General features: G+C 39.7%; 1 protein-coding gene across 1 annotated transcript in view; it reads right to left on the bottom strand.

Moving 5' to 3' along the window:
• The window catches only part of LOC115424856 (sodium/potassium/calcium exchanger 3-like), a 115,647-nt gene that overhangs the window by 12,370 nt on the left and 79,239 nt on the right, over positions 1-24,038 (bottom strand). Inside the window, exons 6-11 of the mRNA XM_030142253.1 lie at positions 22,096-22,199; positions 16,409-16,483; positions 6,985-7,010; positions 6,826-6,879; positions 6,601-6,731; positions 744-904 (exon numbers count right to left, since the gene is read on the bottom strand). Of these exons, the coding sequence (XP_029998113.1) occupies positions 744-904; positions 6,601-6,731; positions 6,826-6,879; positions 6,985-7,010; positions 16,409-16,483; positions 22,096-22,199 (551 nt within the window). The remainder of the gene's footprint in view (positions 1-743; positions 905-6,600; positions 6,732-6,825; positions 6,880-6,984; positions 7,011-16,408; positions 16,484-22,095; positions 22,200-24,038) is intronic.

The following is a 24,038-nucleotide window of genomic DNA, read 5'->3' as shown; positions in this document are numbered from 1 at the left end:
TTATGGATGTAAATCTGTCCCATCAGATTTTGAATTATAAAAGCCACTGAATTCCTAGCACTGAATTTTTTTGCACTGAAATTACATATCTGAATTTTTTGTCTCTGAATTCAACTATGTTCATAAATTTAGAATAAAAAAAAATCAGATGCAAAAATTCAGCAGCAAAAAATTCAGAAGTAAAAAATTCAGCAGCAAAAAAATTCAGATCACACATCCGCGCTGACTGTCTTCCTGCATTGGTGTCATTTGACCAACCTAATGTAACTCGACTAGCTGGCTGTCGGTTTGACTTGAGACAAAATCGATTGCTCATCCTTAGTGTCCTGGATGTGTGATCTGAATTTTTTGTATTATTCTAAATTTATGAACATAGTTAAATTGAGAGACAAAAAAAATCAGACACTTAATTTCCGTGCAAAAAAATTCAGTGCTAGAAATTCAGTGGTTTTAGTAATTCAAAATCTGATGAGACAGATTTACACACATAGCACTTTGTTGTATTTTACAATTTCAAATAATCTTTGGCAACTGAACAAAGTATACAAACATGTTGTTAGCCTCATAGCATAACTGCCCAAGTCATATTTTTTTCAGGTCACAGCCAATGACAAAAAAATGAAGTAGCGGTGTTTGGAGAGTAAAGTTACGCAAATATCATAATTTGGCCAAAAATATGACTTAAGCAATTATGCTATGAGGCTAACAATATGTAAGTCATTGAATACTGTGTCTGTTATCACCTCATTGATAAGCATGCGTGATGCCATGGTGAGACGAGTTCGGGGGGAGAAATGACTGGTGATCATGATCCTCATTCCAGCTTCAGAAAAAGACAGCTGGTGTGGATACGCAGACAGCAGCTCATCGACCATCAGCACTGATGGCTTACAGTGGAAATTAGCTGCGGAGAGAGAACACACAACATTCAACCTGCTGTAACACTGCCTGGATACAGAAATGTTATCTATATAATATATAATAATCTACATGTCCTTTTAGTCGGAGTTTCTAGTTTTACGGGTGTTTCTCTGCATTTCAGCCACAAATTGATCAGTTACCCCTAAAATTATGTTAATGACAATTTCAGATACACACAGAGCTCTTCAGAATCACAAATCAACTTTCATACTTCTACGGTTTTTCACATCTATAACCCAATACTGATTTGTCCATCACAAAGAGACTTCAGATGTTAATGTGATTCAAGCAGGTCTGAAACATGCTTGATAAATGTCTTACTGTAAATATTATGTTATGTGTCACTGCAAATATCTAGAATTTTGCAGAAACATTAGCAATTATGTTCTGTTTGGGGATCACAGATCACTCTAAAAGAGACTGAACATTAACCCACAGCAGCAGTAACTTCATTAACTGAACATCAGATTATTTCCACATGTTTGAGTGGCAATGTAGAGCAAGCACCATGGTGGTTTATTTTTATTTTGTGTTTTGATGTAATATTTTAGTAATGAGCTTTGCTTATCTAACTTTTATAATATCTGCCCCATTGACTTTTAATAACAGCCTATTTTGGGCTATACTGTATGTATATTCTTAAAAAAAAAGGTGTCTAAAAATATTTCTGTATTGAGTAAAGCAAAATATTTGTTGGATTATAAAGCAATGAGAATTTTATATTGTTCACTTATTCTGCCGTATTTGAGTTTTTGTATTGAAGTATGGGGCAACACATATATGAGTAATGCAGAACCATTGTTTTTATTACAGAAAAGAGCAATAAGAATCATGTATAATGTTAATTTCAGGGAACAGACAAATGAGTTGTTTATTAAATCAGGATTGTTTAAGTTTAAAGAGTTGGTTGAATTAAGGACATAGCTGATTGTGTTTAGAGCGAGAAACGGACTTTTGCCTGCAAACTTGCAGAGATTATTTGTTTTAGTATCACAGGATGAAGAACATAGAAGGAGGTTTAATTTTAAACAGCAAAGGGTGCGGACTAATGTGAAGAAAATGTGTATTTCTGTTGTGGGTGTCAGGATGTGGAATTTTTTGGCAGTGGAAGAGAAGGGCTGTAGAACTAGAAGCACTCGGAGAGCGCAGACCTCCGCCAAGGCTGATCAGTGGGCCCCCCCACCCCCGATCACCCCCAAAAGTTAATAATTTCTTCCATATCCCATTTCCAACAAACCCTGAAAATTTCATCAAAATCTGTCCATAACTTTTTGAGTTATGTTGCACACTAACGGACAGACAAACAAACAGACAGACAAACAAACCCTGGCAAAAACATAACCTCCTTGGCGGAGGTAAATATTTTTCAGTTTAAGAGGTTGTATAGGGAAAGAATAGAGAAGCTTTATAAAAGGATGTAATGACATAATTCAACTTACGGATGTTGGATTTATTTTATTTGCATTGACTATCAGGTAAACTGTTTACTGTAATAACTGTAATGGCAACGTATCTGATGTAAGCAGATGTTTCAAGAAAGGGGCAGGTATTATAAGTTTTCTTCATCCTGCTCCTTTCCAATCATTTAGATTGGAATGAATGAATGAATAAAATGAAAATGAAATGAAAACTATACTATATTTAGATTTTGTACCTTTGTTGAACATTCCAGTAATGGGATTTGTATATTTAAGTTTTCTCATATCAGCTATGTTACATTTAAATCAAATAACAGGGGACACTTGGATAATATAACAATTTTTAGACTTACACAGGGTTATTCAAAAAGAATGAACCGATTTCATGACACATTGCTTCAGTTCTCAAGCATCGTCATGGAATGAGTCAGTGACCCTTTGAAAGAGGAGTTTTCTAAGTTTTGATTGGCTGCCTTGATGACCTTCAACATCGAATAACAACAGTGATCAACTCAGTGGATCGTGATATGCTGATACGCATCTGAGAGGCATTCTCTTATCGCATTGATGTTGTCTGTGCTGCAGGTGGTGGACACACTGAACACTTGTAAGACAGGAAATAAAAGCTGATTGTGAGTAGAATACTTGTGACATGGCCAGAGTTTTCTATTGCTTTTCCTCATTAAAATATTGCATAATATTAATATAGGTTAACAAACTCTCCTACTCCATTGCCTTCAGAACTAGTTTCCACATCAAAATGCAATGAGTTTGCAACATTCTTTAATGACAAGGTTCAGGGCATTGAACACTCAATTAATCCCACAGCACAGTTACCACTGCAGCCTTCCAGACACCTAGAGCTGACACGTTTCACGTCTGTCACTGACAAAACAGTCCAGAGACCATCTCTAGTCTGAGTTCAGCCACATGTTGCCTCGACGAGTTGCCCACTAGATTTCTAAAATCTGTGCTGAACAGTTTGCTACCCCAGCTCACTAACTTGGATAATATTTCATTATAATCTGGAACATTTCCCAGGGCCTTGAAAACTGCTGTCATTAGGCCTCTCCTAAAGAAGAGTAGTCTTGATGCAGCAGTACTGAACAACTATCATCCCATATCAAATCTGCCATTTTTAGGTCAAGTCTTTGAGAGTTGTTTACCAACAGCTCTCTGACTTTCTTCTATTGAACAACTGCTTTGATGATTTCCAGTCAGATTTCAGGCCCCATCACAGCACTGAGACTGCTCTGATCAAAGTGACCAATGACATCCGTCTGAACACAGACACAGGTACAGTAGCAGTCTTAGTCCTGCTGGATCTGAGCGCTGCATTTGACACAGTTTATCATGTGATTCTGTAACAGAGGCTAGAGGACTGGGTAGGCATCTCTGGTCCTGCCCTGGAATGGTTTAAGTCCTACCTTGAGGACAGGAAGTATTTTGTTCAAATTGGAAACTGTGTGTCAAACCAAATGGCAGTGACCTGTGGGGTCCCCCAGGGGTCCATCCTGGGACCCCTCTTGTTCAATCTTTACATGTTGCCCCTGGGCCAGTTAATATGCAGTAATAATGTGTCCTACCATAACTATGCAGACGACACTCAGATTTACATGTCGCTGACAGCAGGTGAACATGGGCCTGTGGACTCACTCTGTGACTGCCTCCAACAGATCACTGTGTGGATGCAAAACAACTTTCTCCAACTAAACTCAGACAAGACTGAAGTCATTGTCTTTAGCCCACAAAAACCCAGAGAAAGTGTCAGCAGTCATCTGGAATCTCTTACTCTAAAAGCTAAAAACCAGGTTAGAAATCTAGGGGTAATAATGGACTCGGACCTAAACTTTAACAGCCACATTAAATAAATAATATCAACAGCCTTTTACCATCTCAAAAACATTGCCAGAATCAAATGTTTACTGCCTAAACCAGACTTAGAGAGACTTATCCATGCATTTATCTCTAGCAGGTTAGACTACTGTAACGGCCTTCTCCCTGGACTCTCTAAACGAGTTGTAAGACAGCTGCAGTCCATCCAGAATGCTGCTGCTCGAGTCCTGACTAGAACCAGGAAGTACGACCATATTAGTCCTGTGCTCAGGTCTGTGCACTGGCTTCCTGTGGCTCAGAGAATAGACTTTAAAACAGCTCTGCTTGTCTATAAGTCTGTCCATGGTCTAGCACCAAAGTATATCTGTGACATGTTGGTCCCATATGAACCATCTCGGACCCTGAGAACCTCAGGAACAGGTCTTCTGCTGGTGCCCAGAGTCAGGACTAAACAGGGTGAAGCTGCGTTTCGTATATGCAGCTAAACTCTGGAACAGTCTTCCTGATGACGTGAGACAGACCTCTACTGTGACAACGTTTAAGTCCAGGCTGAAAACAGCTGTTCAACTGTGCATAGAATGACTGAAAGGGTTCTATCTGCACTCTGACCTTTTACTTTGTTTTAATTGATTATTATTTATGTTTTATTGATTATGTTTTAATTATAATTGTGTGTTTTTAACCTGTCTCTTTTCCATTTTTGTAAAGCACTGTGAATTACCTTGTGTATGAATGGTGCTATACAAATAAATCTGCCTTGTCTAATGAAAAAGGTTCATTCTTTTAGAATAACTCTGTACTTCAGTAATAACATAAACAATATAGACACGAATAATGCTAATTGCAATAATTTCTATCACAGTGAATTATCAACTCAAATGTCAGGGCTTTGAGACAGATCAACTGGCTCTTCTAGCTCTGATCTGCTTCCCTCCCTCCCTCCTATAAAACCTAGTGTAACTAGTTAACAGACCAACAGGTTCTCACAGTATCTCATGCAGAAGAGGTTGATAGAGGACAGCAGCATCCAGTGGTGGGCTGTCAGGGCCTGCAAGGCCTTCTCTGCTGGCCTAAAAAAAATATCTGAATCACAGACTGATTTTAATTTTATTTTGTCCATGAATACTTAATTAAATAATTCCAAATGCTCTGTCCACTTCCTTCCATAGCTTTTCCCCTGGTTGTGCTGCTTCCAGACACGTATTTTCATATTAAAGCATTTAACCCAAATTTAATCACATTTCAGCCATCATCTATTGCCAGATAGGGTCAAAGTCAAAGAAGTCTGCCTGGAGGCCTTCACAATCAGTTCTGCGGGCCCTCTAGCAAAACATAAGTCTGAATGAAACTGTTGCTTCAACCACTCAGATTTTGAGTTGGCGACACCAAGGACCTCTAGCAGGTGTACGGTAACGTCAGCATATTCACACTTTTGATTGGATAGTCAGAGAGCGTACTAGTCAAAGCTAGCAAACTGCATCTGTAGCCAGCTGCATGAACAGAAATACAGTTGTGTTGGTTTCGTAGCTGTTTTGTCAACCCACAATGGCTGAAGGAGGAGAAGAAATGGATTTGGTTGCAGATTTATTGTCAAAGCCATTTTCAAGACGGACTTTTCAAGGAAAGCTGGACGTGGTTAAGAAAGGTCGCGCAATTCCGAAGCTAGCAAGCCGGTCACAACCAGGAAAAGGATTTGTCGTCACTTTCACTCCACTAACTACGACCGGTACCCCGGGTACCCGCACGGATAATCTGTACGACAGAGTAGTTGAACTCTTTTTGAGGAAAGAAAGGAGGATGGATTTTGTGTACAAATAATCAGAATTTTTGGTGAGTAAAATGTTGCTATTTTCCTCAATAATATTGCAAGTTAATGAGGTTATTATTGATGCTTTTTTCTGTGTGTCGCAGCTGTGGCTGCAGGAGAAGGAGACTTGTGCACCCCGGGTTTGTTTGTTCAGTAAAGGCATTTCTTGTGGCTACAGGAGTTATCTATCTGCGACGCAACAGCTCTTTAGACTGCATTTCTGCATAATAAGATGGTTTTTAGAACCATAAAATAGTTATTGAGGGGTGGATTGATTCAGACAGAGCACTACTGAAGGCCTAGGAGTGAAATGCACGGTCCGCCACTGGTAGCATCAAAACAGTATAAATCTGCAGAGGATTTGGTTAACTTTAGGCATGACTCTTCTGTTAGCTGCTATACTGTACCTTCAGGAAGATGTTGACTATGGTTATCTGGGTAATAAACCAGGATAAAACTGACTGAATTCGGTGGATATCTTAGCATGGAGTAGATAAGGAGTGGTGCCCCTGCTGGCTGTATATTTCTGCATATTTCAGTATGCAGAGATGAGAAGCTAAAACATCCAGAGCAATTTTTGAGGGCAGAGTCTGTGAAAAGCCGAGCAACCTACTTTACCTTTCTGAAGCAGCACTGCAGTAGCATCACATGTGACGTCCTCCAGGTCAGTACTTCCTGTTAACCCATTGGCAAGATTTACAGAGCCTTTCTTTCGACGGTCAAAGTAGCGTTGTGCCCTGCCGTTAAACCTGTTAATGACAGAGAGAAAAACAACATAACTGAAGGAAGCATACCTTTCAACAAAGCTATCAACAGAAAGCAGAAGTCTATGGAAGCACTTACTTCATAATAAGGATGTAGACTGCATACATGATGACCAGGACTAGAGACTCCCACCTATAAACAAACACAAGTGAGTAAAATCTGGATGATTCTGGATGATAGAATATGTCCACAGATCTTTAACATATTTTGAGCACAACTGAAAATTCAACAACATACCAGCACACTTTCTCGTCGTATATGAACTAAAGAGAAAAGAAAAAAGCAGAAGCAAAGTCAGACAATAATTTAAAACTGAGCTTCACAACTGTTTAAGTTCTGCACTTCATCATGAGGGCCACCAGGGGGCGTGACTAACCCAGAGCAGCAGAAGAAGGTCAAAGCCTGAGCTTTTACATTTCATGTAAAGATGGGAAAGGACACAAAAAGCACACGCCCATCACTTCAGAGGTAAAATCACAGAATATCCTTCAACTTACTATTATTCCACAGCTGTTTTTTAGACCTGTTTCTCATTCTCTTGCCTAACATAGATGTTATCTACCCACAAAAGCATTAAAGGTGCAGTGTGTAGGAATTATGTTCTAAGTAATTATAAAATGGCCTTGACTGTCACCAGACATTAAGGAATCCCGTTCATTTCAAATACTGGTGTCACTGACAGTAGTAGTCCAGCCAGAATATTTGTATTTGAAAAGCTCAGTGTCAGCCCCGAAATTATGTTTATGTTTTCATTGTGTGTTTTGGTCTGAGGCTCCGCCCATCACCTGTCTGCCAATCACAGAGTCAGTAGCCTTTCAACATCCAGGTTGGCAGTTCCCACTGAGCTGCAGCTGGAGCATTTCTGATCATAAATGTCTGACGTTAATAAACCTTAAAGGCCTCTTATTATTCCCAAATATGTCGTGACAAAGTGAGAAACAAAACAAGGATACGTATAGGAGATGCTTTTGAAACATGGAGACGGCTGAAAGAGGAGAAGAATTTGAAGACTGACGCCGGCTAGTCTGACCACCGGTAAGAACCACTGAGAGCCGGGGCCGCGGTCTCTACACTCAGTCCCAGACCGTTGGTGTCTTCTCCTGGGGCCAGACTGCAGTCTCTTCTCCTGGCCCTGGTGAAGAGACTGCCGGTCCGGGACTGGTGAACAGACCGGGTACCGGTGTAGGACTTGCCTCTTGCCATGGTAGCTCCTTGTAGTTCAGTGTTTTCTGTGGAAGCGACCTCTTCATGTAGCGGTGTGCAATCTGAAAGGGGGGGGGGGGTTTGGTAGTCTGGCGTCCATGGTTCGGCCAGGGGGTGGTCAGGGGGGGTACGGTAGTGATCCATGCCAGTTGTATTTCGCAAAAGTAAAAGTGAAACTTAAGGCTCATTTACCTTTTCCCTATCTCCTGAGTCTTCGCAAACTTTCATTTGAGTGGGCAGGGACGGGTTCTAGTGCTGCACACACACACACACACACACACACACACACACAAACAGCGCTGTCCACAGTGTTGTGACTGGACTCCTGAACTGGCTATATAAGCAGATGTTTGTTTTTTTTTATCATGCCCACAGGCTTAAAAGTTTTCATTCACAATACAGAGTGACATACAGAGAGAAGCTATTTATTTCACTAATAACACACTTCACCACTGATAAACAACAACAGAGAAATACCTGTCCACCCCTCTGTGTGGAAAAAGAGCAACTTCATATTCATGAGTACTGTCATATCCCAGAGCAGTTTTTATTACAGCGTAATGTCTCCATGACAACAACCAGTAGCACATGCAAAATCCTCATTTAAAAGGGTGGTCTCCAAGACTTTGCACTTGTTGTCATTTGCGCAGGCAATCTTAGTTGATCACCCTTCACACGCATATGAATAGCACGCGCATTTTTTAGCACGAGCAAGCACATTTACACCCGTTATTTGTGATCTTAGTAAATCAGGCCCTAAGTGTGTCCAATGTGTAAATCCAAAATGCCTCTCATTGTAGTAACAAAACGGTTAATATCTCCACCTCGACTAGGTACACTAATGTTTTCTTACAGCCTTAACATGTTTACATTGTGTTGTGCTTGTGTGAAGTGTATGGCCTCTGGGCTTTTTGTGTCCTGATTCTGAATGTTTGATCGGTGTTCTGAGATTGTAGTTTTTAAGGGCACCACTGGTTTGGCAAATATAAGCTAGCCAACATGGACATTTCAACATGTGTATTATATGTTCTGTGTTGCAGGTTATTGGTCCTTTGATTTTGTAGGATTTGCCAGACCTGGGATGGGTAAAAATCTGAGTCTTGTGTGAAATTGTACTGTATGTAATGGCCGCATCTGTAGTTCCCACGTGGTGCATTTTGTAAAAAATGAGGCTGTGTCAAGGTCAGCTGAACACATGTTACTCAAGTTTTGGTGGTCTTTTAAATAGAGCACGAAGTGGTAAAGTAAATTCTTTTAGAATCGGATCTGACTGTATAATGTGCCAGTGTTTGTTGATGATATATGTAAAGTTTTTGCCCACAGGTGAATATTGGATGATTGAATTAATCTTGGACTGTTTTTTTAGTTTATGTGTGCTGAAGACATTGGCTTTGAGTCGTTGTGTCAGATCTATTCCGCACTTCTGAAATCCATTCTTCTTTGTACAGTCTTGTTGGAAATGCTTCTCCAGATCCTCCACTTGAGTCTTATAGTCCGAGTCTGAGTTACAAATAGGGTGAATCCGGTTGAATTTGGAAATGGGCAAGCTTTTCTTCAACGGCACAGGATGAAATGATTTTCCATGTAGAATATGAAGAATAGAGTTCATGTCAGTGCTCTTGCATTATAGATTTGAGCACTCGAGTCTTTATATACAAGGATGTCTAAAAAGTTCGTCTTATGAATGTTGTATTCCATGTTAAATCTTAGGTGTCTGTTGTTGGTATTAGTGAAATCATGAAATTCCTTGAGTTGAAAAAAATATGCCATCTATATACCTCCTCCAGTTGGTGATGTGATGCAAGTATGGATTGTGTGTTTGATTGAAGACAACGTGGTGTTCAAAATGTCCACAGAAGAGTGATGCAAAGCTGGGAGCCATCTTGGAGCCCATGCTGGTCCCAGAGATCTGAAGATAGAATTCAGATTCAAACATAAAGAAGTTTGAGGTAAGCATGATTTCTATTAGGTCTACAATGCATTTTGTGCTTGGTGAGCAGTTATCACATTGACCTAAAAAAAATTCAATAGCTTGTAATCCTTGGACTGGAACATTTGTGTACAGCGATTCAATGTCCATGGTCACTAAAAACTGTTTGTTACTGTGAGAGGCATTTTGGATTTACACATTGGTCACACTTAGACCTAAAGGTCTCAACAAGGACTTTAATCTGAGACCCTTCTTATAGACTCATGTAGATGACATCACTCCAGTGTATGTGGTGTACAAAATTTAGCTCCATCACTGTAGTTTTGGCATCTATTTGAATGTATTTCTGCACAGCTTCAAATATGTACATTTTGTAAATATGTAAATATGTATATATCGCACTAACGCTGTTGATCTGTCACCACACTCAGATGGGCAGGGAAGCACACACAGAACACTTTATTTTATTTATTGCCCTTTGACAGTCTTGTTTATATGTATTTAACCCTTTCATGCATAGTGGTCACTACAGTGGACAGCTATTCAAAGTTGTTCTCTTGTTACCTCCGCCAAGGAGGTTATGTTTTTGCCAGGGTTTGTTTGTTTGTCTGTTTGTTTGTTTGTCTGTCCGTTAGTGTGCAACATAACTCAAAAAGTTATGGACAGATTTGGATGAAATTTTCCGGGTTTGTTGGAAATGGGATAAGGAAGAAATGATTAAATTTTGGTGGTGATCGGGGGTGGGGGGGCCCACGGGGGGGGCCACTGATCAGCCTTGGCGGAGGTCTGCGCTCTCCGAGTGCTTCTAGTATATTCATGGATTTTGTTGCTTTACTTGCATATCAGCCAACACAGTGGACGTTTATGCATCATCCCATACACTGCAATTCATACCATTACTGTAACTTTCCTGATCTTGATAAACCTGATCTGTAGTAAGATATTTGAGTGTAAATCAATTGCTAATTGTTATTAGACTGTAATTAACAGGTTTTTTTTTTTTTTAACTTCTTTTTTGCATACCTGAGTGAGTAATAACTAGTGTTATCCTCCTGAGACCTAGGAAAGTAAAAGTTTTGGCTTTCTTACATTTAATAATTGTCTTGATTGGGAACAGCATTATGCAAGAGTTTTTTCAGATAGATTTTTTCTAATTTATAGAATGCCCATTGCAGTGGACAGCATTTTGTTTTTTTTGTTTTTGCTTTTTTTTAATAATAAAGCTGTAAACCTCTTGTCCCCTACAGAGGACAAAAATGCATTGCTGGGTCTCAGGAGGTTCTAGTGTGTTAAAATCTGAGAACAGATTAGCAGCATTTGAAAAAATTTATTTCATAGTTTTCACACAGTATGTCAGAAAATGATCATCAGGCTGCCTTTGTAAATAAGAATCTGTTCTTGATTGCTCCCCTGGGTAAATAAAGGTTAAATAAAAATAAAAAATGCATGGTGTCCAGCTGAGTGGAAATTTTTGTAACTCCATGAAAAATAGGTTCATAAAAAAAAAAAAAATTCAATCACATTGTTTTTTTCATGCCTAAAGAGGGAAAAAAATCTTGATTAAAGTTCTCATAATTCATGCATGAAAGGGTTAAAGACAACTTGATCATTCACATGTTTTCGAAAGTTACTGTAAATATCTGTAAATATGCATTGCCTGTTATGTGATACTGCAAATAGTGTTCTGTATGAGCAGCTGTGTCATGACCTGTCTCAGGTCTGACTAAGTCAGGCCTGCCAGGCAGATTCAAGGCCTGGATCTACCAGCATTCCATCCTAATGCATGTCCTGTGGCCACTGCTGGTTTACTCAGTTCCAGTATCAACAGTGGAAAGGATGATCACTAGCTTTCTTCGTAAGTGGTTGGGCCTCTCCTGCAGCCTCAGCAGCCTCTATGGGACCGGTAACATCTTACAACTCCCATTCACTGGTGTCACTGAAGAATTTATGGTGGCACGCACAAGAGAAGCCCTTCAGTACAGGGACCAGACAGTGTCAGCAGCCAGCATCGAGATGAGGACAGGGAGGAAGTGAAGGCTGGAGAGAGTAGTGGAGGTGGTGGAGTCAAGCCTCATTCACAAAGAGCTGGTGGGCACGTTGGCAACCAGGAGAGCTGGCTTTAGCCTTTTTCTGAAGGCCCTAGTGGGCAAGGCCTGAGTAAAGGAGAGACACCAGCTAATCCAGGAAAAGGTCTGAGCAGGTGTGGAGGAAGAGTAAGTGAGCAGGACAGTATACAAACAATTACAAAGCCAGCTTACTATCACCCCAAGAATATTTCTAGGATTAAAGGACTGATGATCGCAGCAGGACCTTGAAAAACTTGTCCATGCATTTATCTTTAGTTGAGTTGACTACCGTAATAGTATCTTCTCTGGTCTGCCTAAAAAGTCTATCAGAAAACTGCAGCTGATCCAGAATGCTGCTGCTCGGGTCCTCACTAAGACCAAGAGAGTGGACCACATCAGTCCAGTTCTGACGTCTCTACACTGGCTCCCTGTCTCTCAGAGAATAGACTTGAAAAGTCTCTTGCTAACATATAAAGCACTGAATGGTTTAGGCCCAAAATCCATCAGAGACCTTCTAGTCCATCCAGACCACTCAGGTCATCTGGTGCAGGTCTGCTCCGTGTTCCCAAAGTCAGAACTAAACATGGAGAATCAGCGTTCAGTTTCTATGCTCTGAATATCTGGAACAAACTACCAGAAAATATCAGGTCTGCTGAGAGTCTGAGTTCTTTTAAGTCCAGGTTAAAGACTCACCTGTTCACTCCTGCCTTTGACTGAAAGGCTTTTGACTTTTTAAATTTTATATTCTACTTTGAAACTCTGCACTGCAACTCTTACTTTAATATGTGTGTTTTTTTTAATTTTTGTGTCGTTTTCTTACTTGCTGTTTTTAATCACCTTTTACATGTTTCTTTTATAATGTTTTAAATGTTTCTTTTTCCCTTGTCGTTGTATTTCAATGTCCTGTGTGAAGCACCTTGAATTGCCTTGTTGCTGAAATGTGCTATACAAATAAACTTGCCTTGCCTTGGGGCTCAGGCAGCAGGGGGCATGGACAAAGTGGGAGAGTATCCTACAGTACAAAATCACCTGGACAAACATCACAGAGGCAGACTTCCGTAACATCCATTTCCTTGTGCAGGCTGTATATGACAACCTACCAAGTCCAGCCAACCTCCATGTGTGGGACAAGAGTGAGACACCAGCATGCCAGCTATGCTCTGGAAGAGGGTCCTTACAACACCTGCTGAGCAGCTGTCCAAAGGTCCTTGGGGAAGGTTGTTACTGCTAGCACCATGACCAAGTGCTGAAGGCAGTAGCAGAAAGCATATGCAATGCCATGATCTCTAATAAACACCATCTTGCCCCGAAGAGGACAATGGCCTTTGCTGTTGGCAGTGTTCCTCTCCAGCTTTGACAAAGGACAAGGTCAGGTCTCCCTACACAGCCTCTGACTGGCAGCTGCAAGGTGACCTGGGGAAGCAGCTGAAGTTCCCTCAGCATGTTACCACAACATCACTCTGACCAGACATAATCATCACCTCCAAGAAGGGATGTAACGATTACCGGTATAATGATAAACTGCGGTAAAATTTCTGACGGTTAGTATTACCGTTTACAACAAAGCTGTTTATAGCTGTTTATAACAAAGCTGTCATCAATCATGGACAATGTCTCCCACCCCCTACATGAGACTGTAAGAGCCCTGGAAAGCACCATCAGTGACCGGCTTCTTCACCCACGCTGTACGAAGGAGAGATACCGCAGGTCCTTCCTTCCCTCTGCTGTCAGACTGCACAACCAGTCCTGCTCCCAGTAGATCACCACATATGTGGTGTAATAACAACCCTCCCTCCATTCCATCTAATGTTGTATATATATATATTCAAATCCATATTTATATATATATATATATATATATATATATATATATATATATATATATATATATATATATATATATATATATATATATATATATTTCTATATTTATAACCATTGCACTACATACCAAAGCATATTTGCACTCTCCTTTTTTAAACACTTTTTTCTTTTTGTTCAAATTTATATGACTGTTTTACGTGAATGTGTATGTCTATGTGTATGTTTCTATGCTGCTGTTAACACTGTGAATTTCCCCATTGTGGGATCAATAAAGGAATATCTTATCTTATCTTATCTTAAATTCTAATTATCATGATAACCGTGTTCGATTACCGCACTTTGAAAATCACGGTGATACTGCTCATTTCCTGGAGAAGCAGATCAGCCTAACATGTTTTAAATTCCTCATTCTTTCAGAAGTATTTACATTTGTTCATTAAACAGTTCAGGAAAATATGATTGTGTTTCACTTTCTGTTCGTGTGTACAATAGTGTATATGTGTGACACTGTGAATGATTTTATATAGAAAATGTTCAAACCAGCTCCACTATCACCTGTCCAACTACTTTTTTTCCCATTCAAAAAACACCTCAGGAAACAATAGGAGAACTGATACGGAATTGGATTGGTAAGCAGAATGGACAATGGCATTGATATTGATAAAATGCCATCTTTAATGCACATTTGTATGTTTGATGTTGACATGTTAATATTTTAATGTTTCTGCCAACAGAAAGTAGATTGTGTGTGCTATTTTATTTGTTTGTTTGTTTTTTTCAAAATACAACTTGGTTACATTATTTCAGTGTGTATAAGTAGTTTTTGAACATTTTGAACACATTACAATAATACTGCGATAATAATGATAACCGTGATAATTTTGGTCCCAATAACAGTGATATGAAATTTTCATATCATTACATCCTTATCTCCAAGGCAACAAAACAGCTGATTGTGTTCGAACTTACAGTGCCCTGGGAAGAGCGGATGGAAGAAGCAAATGAAAGAAAACATGCAAAGTACCAGGAACTAGTGGAGAATTGCTGGGAAGATGGCTGGAAGACTCACTGCTAACCAATAGAGCTGGGCTGTAAAGATTTTGCTGGCTACTCACTCTGCAAAGCCCTCAACCAACCTCAACCACGCAAGAGTGATTAAGAAGAGGGACATCTGATCTGTATGTGAAACTGCAGAGAAGGCCACAAGGAGGCTGTGGATAAAGAGGGCTGATCCATGGGTGGTTGCTGCTGGGATGCAAGCTGGGGTCTGATTAACCTCAGCTGGATCGCCTGTGCGAGGGTGTCTGATGTTGAAAGACCCAAAACACCCAGTGTCCAGAAGATGCATCTTACACATAGATTTTATTATTTATTGTAAGCAAGAGTCAAAGCATGATAGCTAATAGGAATTAATGTTTATAAGTTTATTTGTGTGAAGTGGCAATTTTCTGATTTTCTTTGCTGCTATTTAATGCACCATCACTGTGTATGTGTCTTATGACCTCTCTGCAGTAAGAAAACAGAGAGCTTACAGAGCTTATGAGTATATAGTTTTTTCTACCATCTGACATGACGTAAATGAGCGCTTTTTTGTTTTAATACATTTTGGAACGGATTACAGTCTTGTCATTCGCATGAGAATACAACTCATACGTGATTTTTTTTTCAAAATGAACGGAAGATCAATACATTGTATTTTCACAATTAATGTTGTTTTTAAATCCGATTTTAATATGTGGAAAAAAAACCCCAACAATTTCAATTTTGAAATAAATCTCCCAATAGTGAGTACCACAAAAAAAGGCCATATGTGTGTTTTATTTGAAATTTGTTCTCATTACATGTTTAATCAGTGAGCTTGGTTTAATATTAAGTAATATTTATTATTCTGTATGAATGGTTATTGAGAATATCTCTGAAAAGACAAATAATTTTTCTCAATTTAAATAACTAATAAATAACATTGTGGGTGTCCCGGGATATGGAGTCTGTTCTTAATTTGGCCCCCTTTCTGATTGAGTTTGACACCACTGCCATAATGATAGAGGTCAACACTTTTTACTGTACTTTATAAGGAGTAGTGGTTCTATTATTTAAAAATGTCAGTATTTTTCAGATACCTTGGCTTCAAATTTGATTCACAATATACAATACACATACAAATCTTTGTTGGTTTTTCTTCTCATTTGCATTCCCAAACACTCAAAGAAGTGTTACAACTTCTCAAACATTTGACTCATGGGCAGCACGGTGTTGCAGTGGATATGACTGTTGCCTCACAGCAAGAAGGGTTCAATTCCAACAGCAAGACCTTTCTGTGTGGAGTTTGCATGTTCTCCCTGTGTCTGCGTGGGTTCTCCGGTACACTGGCTTCCTCCCACCATCCACTATTAATTGTGAATGTGAGAGTGATTGGTTGTTCATCTCTCTTACTGGTGGCACATCCAGGGTGTACCCCACCATAGGTAGCTGAGATGGGCTCCAGCACTCTTGCAACCCTCTCGAGGATGAAGCAGTTTAGAATCAATGACTCAAACCTTACAGTAAACTGTGAGCTTCTTTTGTTGGTGGCAGGGGTTCTACTCTTAATATTTCAATCATTGTGCCACTGTCTAATTTGTCTCTGTGTATTACTTACTACAATGAGGGCGATGATAGAAAAGGTGTAATAGATTGAGTCTCGGAGAAGAGCCCAATGTGAGAGCTTCACTGCCTGCAGAGGGAAAAAAAGACATGAAAACGTAAGTATGCAGCATTAATTCATAGATTTTTTTTTTTTTTTTTTTACATTTCAATGAAGATAAGACTGAGGTTATTGTGTTTGGTGGTTCAACTGGAGTCTCCCCAATAGATCTGGGTTATTTGGCTCAGTACAACAAGCCAGTTATCAAAAACCTGGGTGTTAAAATGGACCCTGACTTTAACCTTCAGAGTCATGTAAAGGCAGTTGTGAAGTCAAGCTTTTTTCACTTAAAGGTGGGGTCTGAGATCTTAGAAAAACGGTTCGAGCAAGCTACATTTTGAAAATACTCAGTTCAAAAGTCCAAACCCCTTTCTTCAGACGTCCCTCCAAAGCCACGCCTCCAGAGTAGTGGCACAAGCAATATGTGTTCCCGAGGGTTCACGAGCGCTGCACAGCAACAATTCGCTGGCTAAGGCTCTGCTCTGCTCCGTACCCGGGTTGGGCTCCGACGCCATCTACGGTCCGGTCCAGCTGAACCTTCTCCGACACCGGCTGAGGCTCCGTCCCCTGCTTTGCTCCCGTACGCCTCGGGCTCCTACCCCGACTGAGCCTCCAGCTGAGCATATTCATGCATACCTCATTCAGTTTCCTCCAACACCCCTGCTCTTCCAGAACAGCCCCAGTTCAGACCTATGGGACTAATGTTACATTTCCTAGTGGTTTATGTTAGTGACAAAACAGTTTGCCGGTGAACTTTCCATTCTAATATAACTAATATAGCCAGGTCCTGGCTACGCTTCCTGTACAAGCGCTCCAGCCTCTGGGAATGCGAAGAGGGGTACGTGCAGAGGGGGGACGGGGGGAGGGGTGGATGGCAGTTGAGTTTGATAGACATTTCACTGTTCAGCCGTTTCGAGTGGGCGCTCAAAATGATTGGATGGTGTTTTTTCAGTCCTGTCCGTTCCACAGGTAACTGATTTTTTAAATTTTTGTGTTAGAGCTTTTAATTAATTAGTTGTAATCGGGGTGTGAAGGGGATTTTAAGGAATATAATAAAAAATGCTCCAGAAAAACATCTCAGACCCCACCTTTAAGGCAGTTAGCCAAAGTGAAGCCAGTCATCTCAAAGCACCATTTTGAGACGGTAATCCACACCTTCATCACCACTCGGCTGGACTATTGTAATGCTTTGTATTTGGGGATGAGTGGGTTTTCCATCACTTGTCTTCAAAAAGTGCAAAATGCCGCTGCGCGTCTTTTAATTGGCACCTGTAAATATGTGCACATTTCTCCAGTTTTAGCGTCGCTCCATTGGCTGCCTGTCCATTTTTGAATCCATTTTTAAAATTCTTTTGTTTGTTTTTAAATCCCTCCATGATCTTGCATCACCCTACCTCTCTGAGCTCCTTCACACATACACTCCCACTCGCTCTCTCAGATCAGCTGATCAGCTGGTTTTGATGGTGCCCAGAACAACGTGCAGGCTACGAGGAGATAGGGCCTTTGCTGGTTCTGGTCCCAGACTGTGGAATGACCTGCCTCTGTATATCAGTCTGGCCTCCTCCTTGCCCGTTTTTAAATCTCTTCTTAAACCCCACCTGTTCTCCTTGGCCTTTTAACACTGGTGCAATGTTGACATTTCGTTTCTGTTTTTTATATTTTAACTTGTTTTATTTTATTTGATTTGAATGTTTTTAATGTTTTGAGTAATTTGTATTGTGCTTTAATTCTTCTGTACAGCACTTTGGTCCACTGTGGTTGTTTTAAAGTGCTTTATAGATATAGTTGGATTGGATTGGTTGGATTGGATCAAGATTATTATCGTTAACGAAAACTAATGAAATGACGAAAACTAGAATTGTAAAAACATTTTTGTTAACTGAAATAAATAAAAACTATAATTAAAAGAAAAAACGATAACTAACAAACTGTACTGTGTGCTTACAAAACTAACTAAAATGTATAAAAATTATGGATAAAATTCTCTTAGTTTTCATCTTTGTCAATATTGGATTGATATAAAATCATTTTTATTTCCCTCAAGCAATTTTAGCTGCTGGCACCATATGATATTTAATGTTCCGTCACTTCTCGTCACTTGTCGTTTAGTCGTCTTCTGGTCCCCACTCTACCTGGAAACATGGAGACTAAAGTTGGGAGAAAGCAGCAGAGTCCTGTCTGGGATTTATTTGAATACGACGGTGAAGAGGATACAAGATATAAAGAAACTAAAGCTAAACTAAAACTAAGCATTTAGGAAATAATGAAAACAAAAAAAACCTAGCAAACCTGCTCTAAAAACTAATTAAAACTAACTGAATTAGAGAAAAAAAAGTCAAGACTAAATACAACTAAACTATAAAGAAAAATCCAAAACTGTTATAACCTTGGATTCTGTGGATCATGCTCCATTGTGATTCAGAAACACCTCTGACATCACTATGACTACACTAATAAAAAGGAGGAGCTCTCAGATCAACCTGAGTTAAAAAGCCGAATGTAAGGTAATGAGGTTCCATCCTATGTAGAACAGGTGCCTCTTGTGCTTATCAGTTTGATATAATCAGATACAGAGCAGGAGCCCACGATACTATGAGTAACACTGCATCACTGTCTTCCCACACAGCACTAGCACTGTGTAAATCAGCCAAGGAGAAGAAGCCACATCTGGAATATGCCACTGTCAACTGTGGAAACAGAGGGTTAACTCTGAGTGCAAACTTGGGCTTGTACTGTTTCTTTGTTCATAAACATTAGTGAGGCTGAGGGTGATTTGACTGCCCCCATTCTCCTCATTATCTCACTATGATTATGTAATGCACAATCTGAGATGGCATCACTGTGGGAGTCCGTTGCATATATTTTCCAGCGCAGAGAGCCTATCCTTGTACTCACCTCATTTCCAAGGGCCTGCCCTTTGCCTGACATGTCAGACGGCATCACAGATAAGCTGTACTATATGATGTTATCTGCGGATCTCATGAAATATTCAACACAGAGGACGCAAAGCAGAAAACACATGTAGATACTGATGTGATGATCCAACATGAACCAAAAATATGCTACAAATATTTGTCTCAAATGAAAAATAAGACATACTGTTTTCAGCTATACTATTATGCTTTATACTTGTCCAGAAGGTAGAGAGGTTTGGACACAGCCAGAACATGTGCATTATCTGATGGTTAGCCTCTGCATCAGGGGCACAAAGGGTCAACATTTGGATATATTTTTGCCAGCCTAGTCTTAGTAAAATAACTCTGCGCACCATGTTCATTTGTATTAAGCCATGTTTAGCAGACACAGACAACGTATGTATCAGATCTAGGACAGAGTCCCATTGATTTGGGCCTTCTTATCTAGAGAGTTCATGTCCACTAGGGATGGGAATCGAGAATCGGTTCTTTTTGAGAACCGGTTCCCAGTAGCTTGATTCCTTGGAATTGTTTGCCTGCTTAACAATTCTGCTTATCGATTCTGCCTTCGTTGCGCATGCGTGATGATGTCACACACATGCTGCAATGTTTTGGTCAGAACGAAGCCAACATAGCGTTAAGGCAGAAACACCCCAAAAAGACGACACCAGGTCCACTTGTAACACTTGCAAAGCTTCCATTTCTTCAAAAGGGTAAAATCCCCTCAGTATGCTCAAACATTTGTTCACACAGCATGTGATTCATTTACAGGAGTGTCACGTATTTGATTCGCTACTTAGCGAGGCTTGTGAATCTAGCAGCAGAGCGAACACCAGGCCGTCATCCGGGCCCGGTTCTGGAGCAGGCAACAGACGTCCTGCCCCCTCAAATAAAAGTTTACGAAGGTAGGGGAAAGGAAATGAGGTGCACAACAACGGGAGACAGAGGAATTAGTGAAGCGTCTTAAGTTTCATTTTCACTGTACGGTGTGAGATCAGGCCAATCTGCACCTGGTTCTGGGGGGTAAACATACCTCCTGCTCCTTCAAATTAAAGTTTCTGAAGGTAGGGAAAAGGAAAATTAGCTGCATGGTAGGTTTAGAGGAATTAGTAAAACATCTATAGGTTTCACATTCACTTTATGGGCCGGTTGGGATGTGCGAGTCAGTGTTTTTTTCAACCCGTGGGGCTTTTGTGGAATTATTTGACCCGACCCAACCCACAAATAAACTGACATTCTTTTGACCCACCCCACCCCGACCCGCAAGTAACCCACTGATGTGCACCTCACTAACATACAGCGCAGAACACACCCCCATATAATACCTAGACGGACCGATCCATAGACCAGCTACAGTAGTGGTAAACACACGGCCTGTGGGCAAAAACCAGTCCGCCAAAGGTTCTAATTTGTCCCACAGTATGAATTTGGAAAGCGCAAAAATTATACTAAACTTATTAAGAGTCACAGGAGTCATACTTGTTTTAGTTCAGGTTCCACATTCAGCCCAATTGTGATCTCAAGTTAAATAATAGCATAACCTATAAATAATGACTCCAAATTTAAATCAAAATTTTATTGTAAAAAGTCGTTATCGGATCGGTATCAGATCGGTATTGGCAAAACTAATCCTAAAAAAAATCAAATTGGATTGGAAGCAAAAAAATCTAGATCGGGACATCACTAACAAGTGTTCAGAGAACGCAAACCTCCGCCAAGCACCCCGAACGGTATGCATGTGTGGATCGACTATTTCTTTTTAAATGAGGTATTAGTTAGCATTTGAATGTAAGAGAAAACAAATTATGACCCCCCCACAAATTCCCTGTCTAACTGCCTCTGTAATTTTCGTTGAACAGCAAAAACCAGAACTTATGTCATAGAACATATGTCTATGGATGTACCAAACAAATTTCATAATGATATTTCACGAATTGCATTTTTTATGATTTTTTGAAAATGTTGCATAAAAAATAACAAAAGTCAACAGAGCGTAACAGAAGAGAAATGGAGCGGAACGATATTTTGTACAAAGTTGAAGCTTGGTACTAGTCATGTGTATGCCAAATTATATTCAATTCCAATCAATATTTGTTGAGTTATAATGAAAAATGTGTCGTAAATGGGATTTTCAATGTTAAATGTGAATGTCCACAGAGTCCACATTCCACAGTGGATGTGGACAATTTTGTGCCAGATACAAGATTTGTTAGAAGCTACGGGTGGATCAAATTGGAGGCTAATTGGAGTCGTTTTGAATTTTTTATGAATTTTCGAAAATTGCTCAATGATGAGAGATAGGAAAATTTGAGATTTTGTGACCTTGCTGTGACCTTGAACTTTGGCCTAGTTGGCCCAAAATTTAATGGGTTCATCCCAGGGCCTAGGCCTATCTGTGGGTATAGTTTGGTAAAGATGGTTGCAATAGTTTTCCCATAAAGTTGCTAACAATCAAACAAACATGCAAACAAACACACAAAGCAGTGATCCCAATGCCTCCTGGCAGAAGTAATAACATATGCACTCATGGATGCAGAAGTGAACGGTGTATGAATGTGTCCTACATACAGTATTTTGTGAACATAAGCATACATATATGAGTGAATTTTGCCTCTTTGTTCTTGTGTGAGTATTTAAAGCTGACATTAGGATTTGTGTTTGTGTAAATGCCAGCAGGTCAGCATGCAGACCTGACTGCAGCAAAGTGACATTATCATGACAACATACCTGGCCAGCAAAGAAGCCGCATACACCGATGATACAGAGGATGTTGAAGACAGCTGAGCCCACAATGGTACCCACTCCCACATCACCTTTGGTGATAAACACCCCTATGGAGACGATGAGCAAGCACATAGTCACACTGTGACTCCATAATATAATATATCCATTTAATATAATTTCCTCAGCTTTGAGAATTTTAGATTATTCAAAAGCATATGTCCTTTTTATAAAGCACTACATGGATTAGCAGAAAAACAGGCAGAAAAACAACCACCTCAGTACTAGATCAGCCACTAGGGGGGACTGCGAGGTACAAGCAAAAAAAAAACATCCTTTGCACAAAATGCTTTATCATATAAAGGTAGTAGCAGCATGGAACACCATCCCAGTGGATGTCAGGGAGAGCCCCATGTATGCTGCTTTCAAAAGCCAGATTAAAGTATGGCTAAGAAACAACCAAACATGTGAACACTAGCACTTTAAAGAGATATCTGAATGTTTATTTTAATCTCTGACACGTAGTGTATTATCCTTTAAGTAGTAAATATTTATTTTAGTTCTTGGCATGTACTATATTGTAGTGTATTTAACTGTACTGTTTTGCAATGTATTGCCCTGTCTTGCTCTGTACTGCACTTATTCCACTGTATTGTTTTGTTTTGTTTTGTTTTGTATTGTATTGCACGGATCTCTGTTATTTATTATGTGGGGACTGCGGATGAAAATTAGCATTGGCGCTAACTCCGGCATATTTACATGTTTATACTGAAATGGAATGTATAAATGTGTTCATTAATGTGCACTGTCCCGCCTAAATAAAGATACATACATACATAATGGGCATGGGTGAAGTCAGCAGTGCATTTGACATACTCAGTTATACTGATGCTGTCAAACACAACTGCCACAACTGCCACTACGTAAATAAATTACCCCTCCAGACTGGCCATGGATTACTGTCTCAGGTATCCTTCACACACAGTCTAGTCTCAGTATCTTTGTATGACAGCAGAATGTATTCCCTTGGTTCTGACCCTTATCTTAAGCAAAACTGAGTTCTGCTGAGCAATCAATCCAAATTAGGGCTGCGGAATTAATAGAATCCTATTCAGTGTGTAAATATATAATCACAATAGGTTTGAATTTAAAGGAGGGGTACTGGAAAACATCAATCCATCAGTTTTCTTTGACTGTTGAATCCTTTGTAGGGTGACAGAGACTGGAAAACAGGAAAAATGTCATGCTCTTTTGTTGTTTTGAAGTTAACAATTATGTATTTCTTTTTTTCTGTAGTTTAGGTTTGTATGTTTGCGTTGCAAATCAAAACAATGTATTTAAAAATGATCAGTATTCTGTGTATTTTCCCTGATAAGTACTAAAATACAAACACAACAGTGTCAACAATAATTACAATTGGACTTTTTCATCAAAGCATTCAGCCCTAAATACACAGGAAACCACTTAAGAGCAGTCTGTGTGGTTCAAACTGATCACTATTTGCTGATGATCATTCTAAATAAACCTCTAATCTGCAGGTATAATCCTCAAAAGGAGGTTTATTGAACTTAAAATGTTAGTGACGGTGAACCTTTTATGTGCAAGTGTCTGCATTTATAACCTGTTTTCTGTAAGTCATCTGGTCCTAGTTGCAATTTCATGTTGCAAAACTACAATATGAAAATACAGGAGATATGTTCATACTACTGAGAAGCCTAGTCTTCATCTTGTTCATCTTATAACCTGCAGTATAACCCGAAAACCAAGGTTTTAGCTCTCACATGGTCAGTTCAAGTTGTGAGGACCAGGTAAAATTGTCCTCACAAAAGTAGATTCTGACATGTGTACACATATAGTCATAAACATGAACACACACAGAAGCAATTCACAGTATACAAACAATTACCAATTCCAAAATAAGAAAAAAAAAAATTGTCATTAGTGATAAA

This window comes from Sphaeramia orbicularis, chromosome 1, assembly GCF_902148855.1.
Source record: "Sphaeramia orbicularis chromosome 1, fSphaOr1.1, whole genome shotgun sequence".
Taxonomy (NCBI): domain Eukaryota; kingdom Metazoa; phylum Chordata; class Actinopteri; order Kurtiformes; family Apogonidae; genus Sphaeramia; species Sphaeramia orbicularis.
The sequence above is the reverse complement of the archived record's forward strand: the minus strand, read 5'-3'. Positions and strand labels throughout refer to the sequence as shown.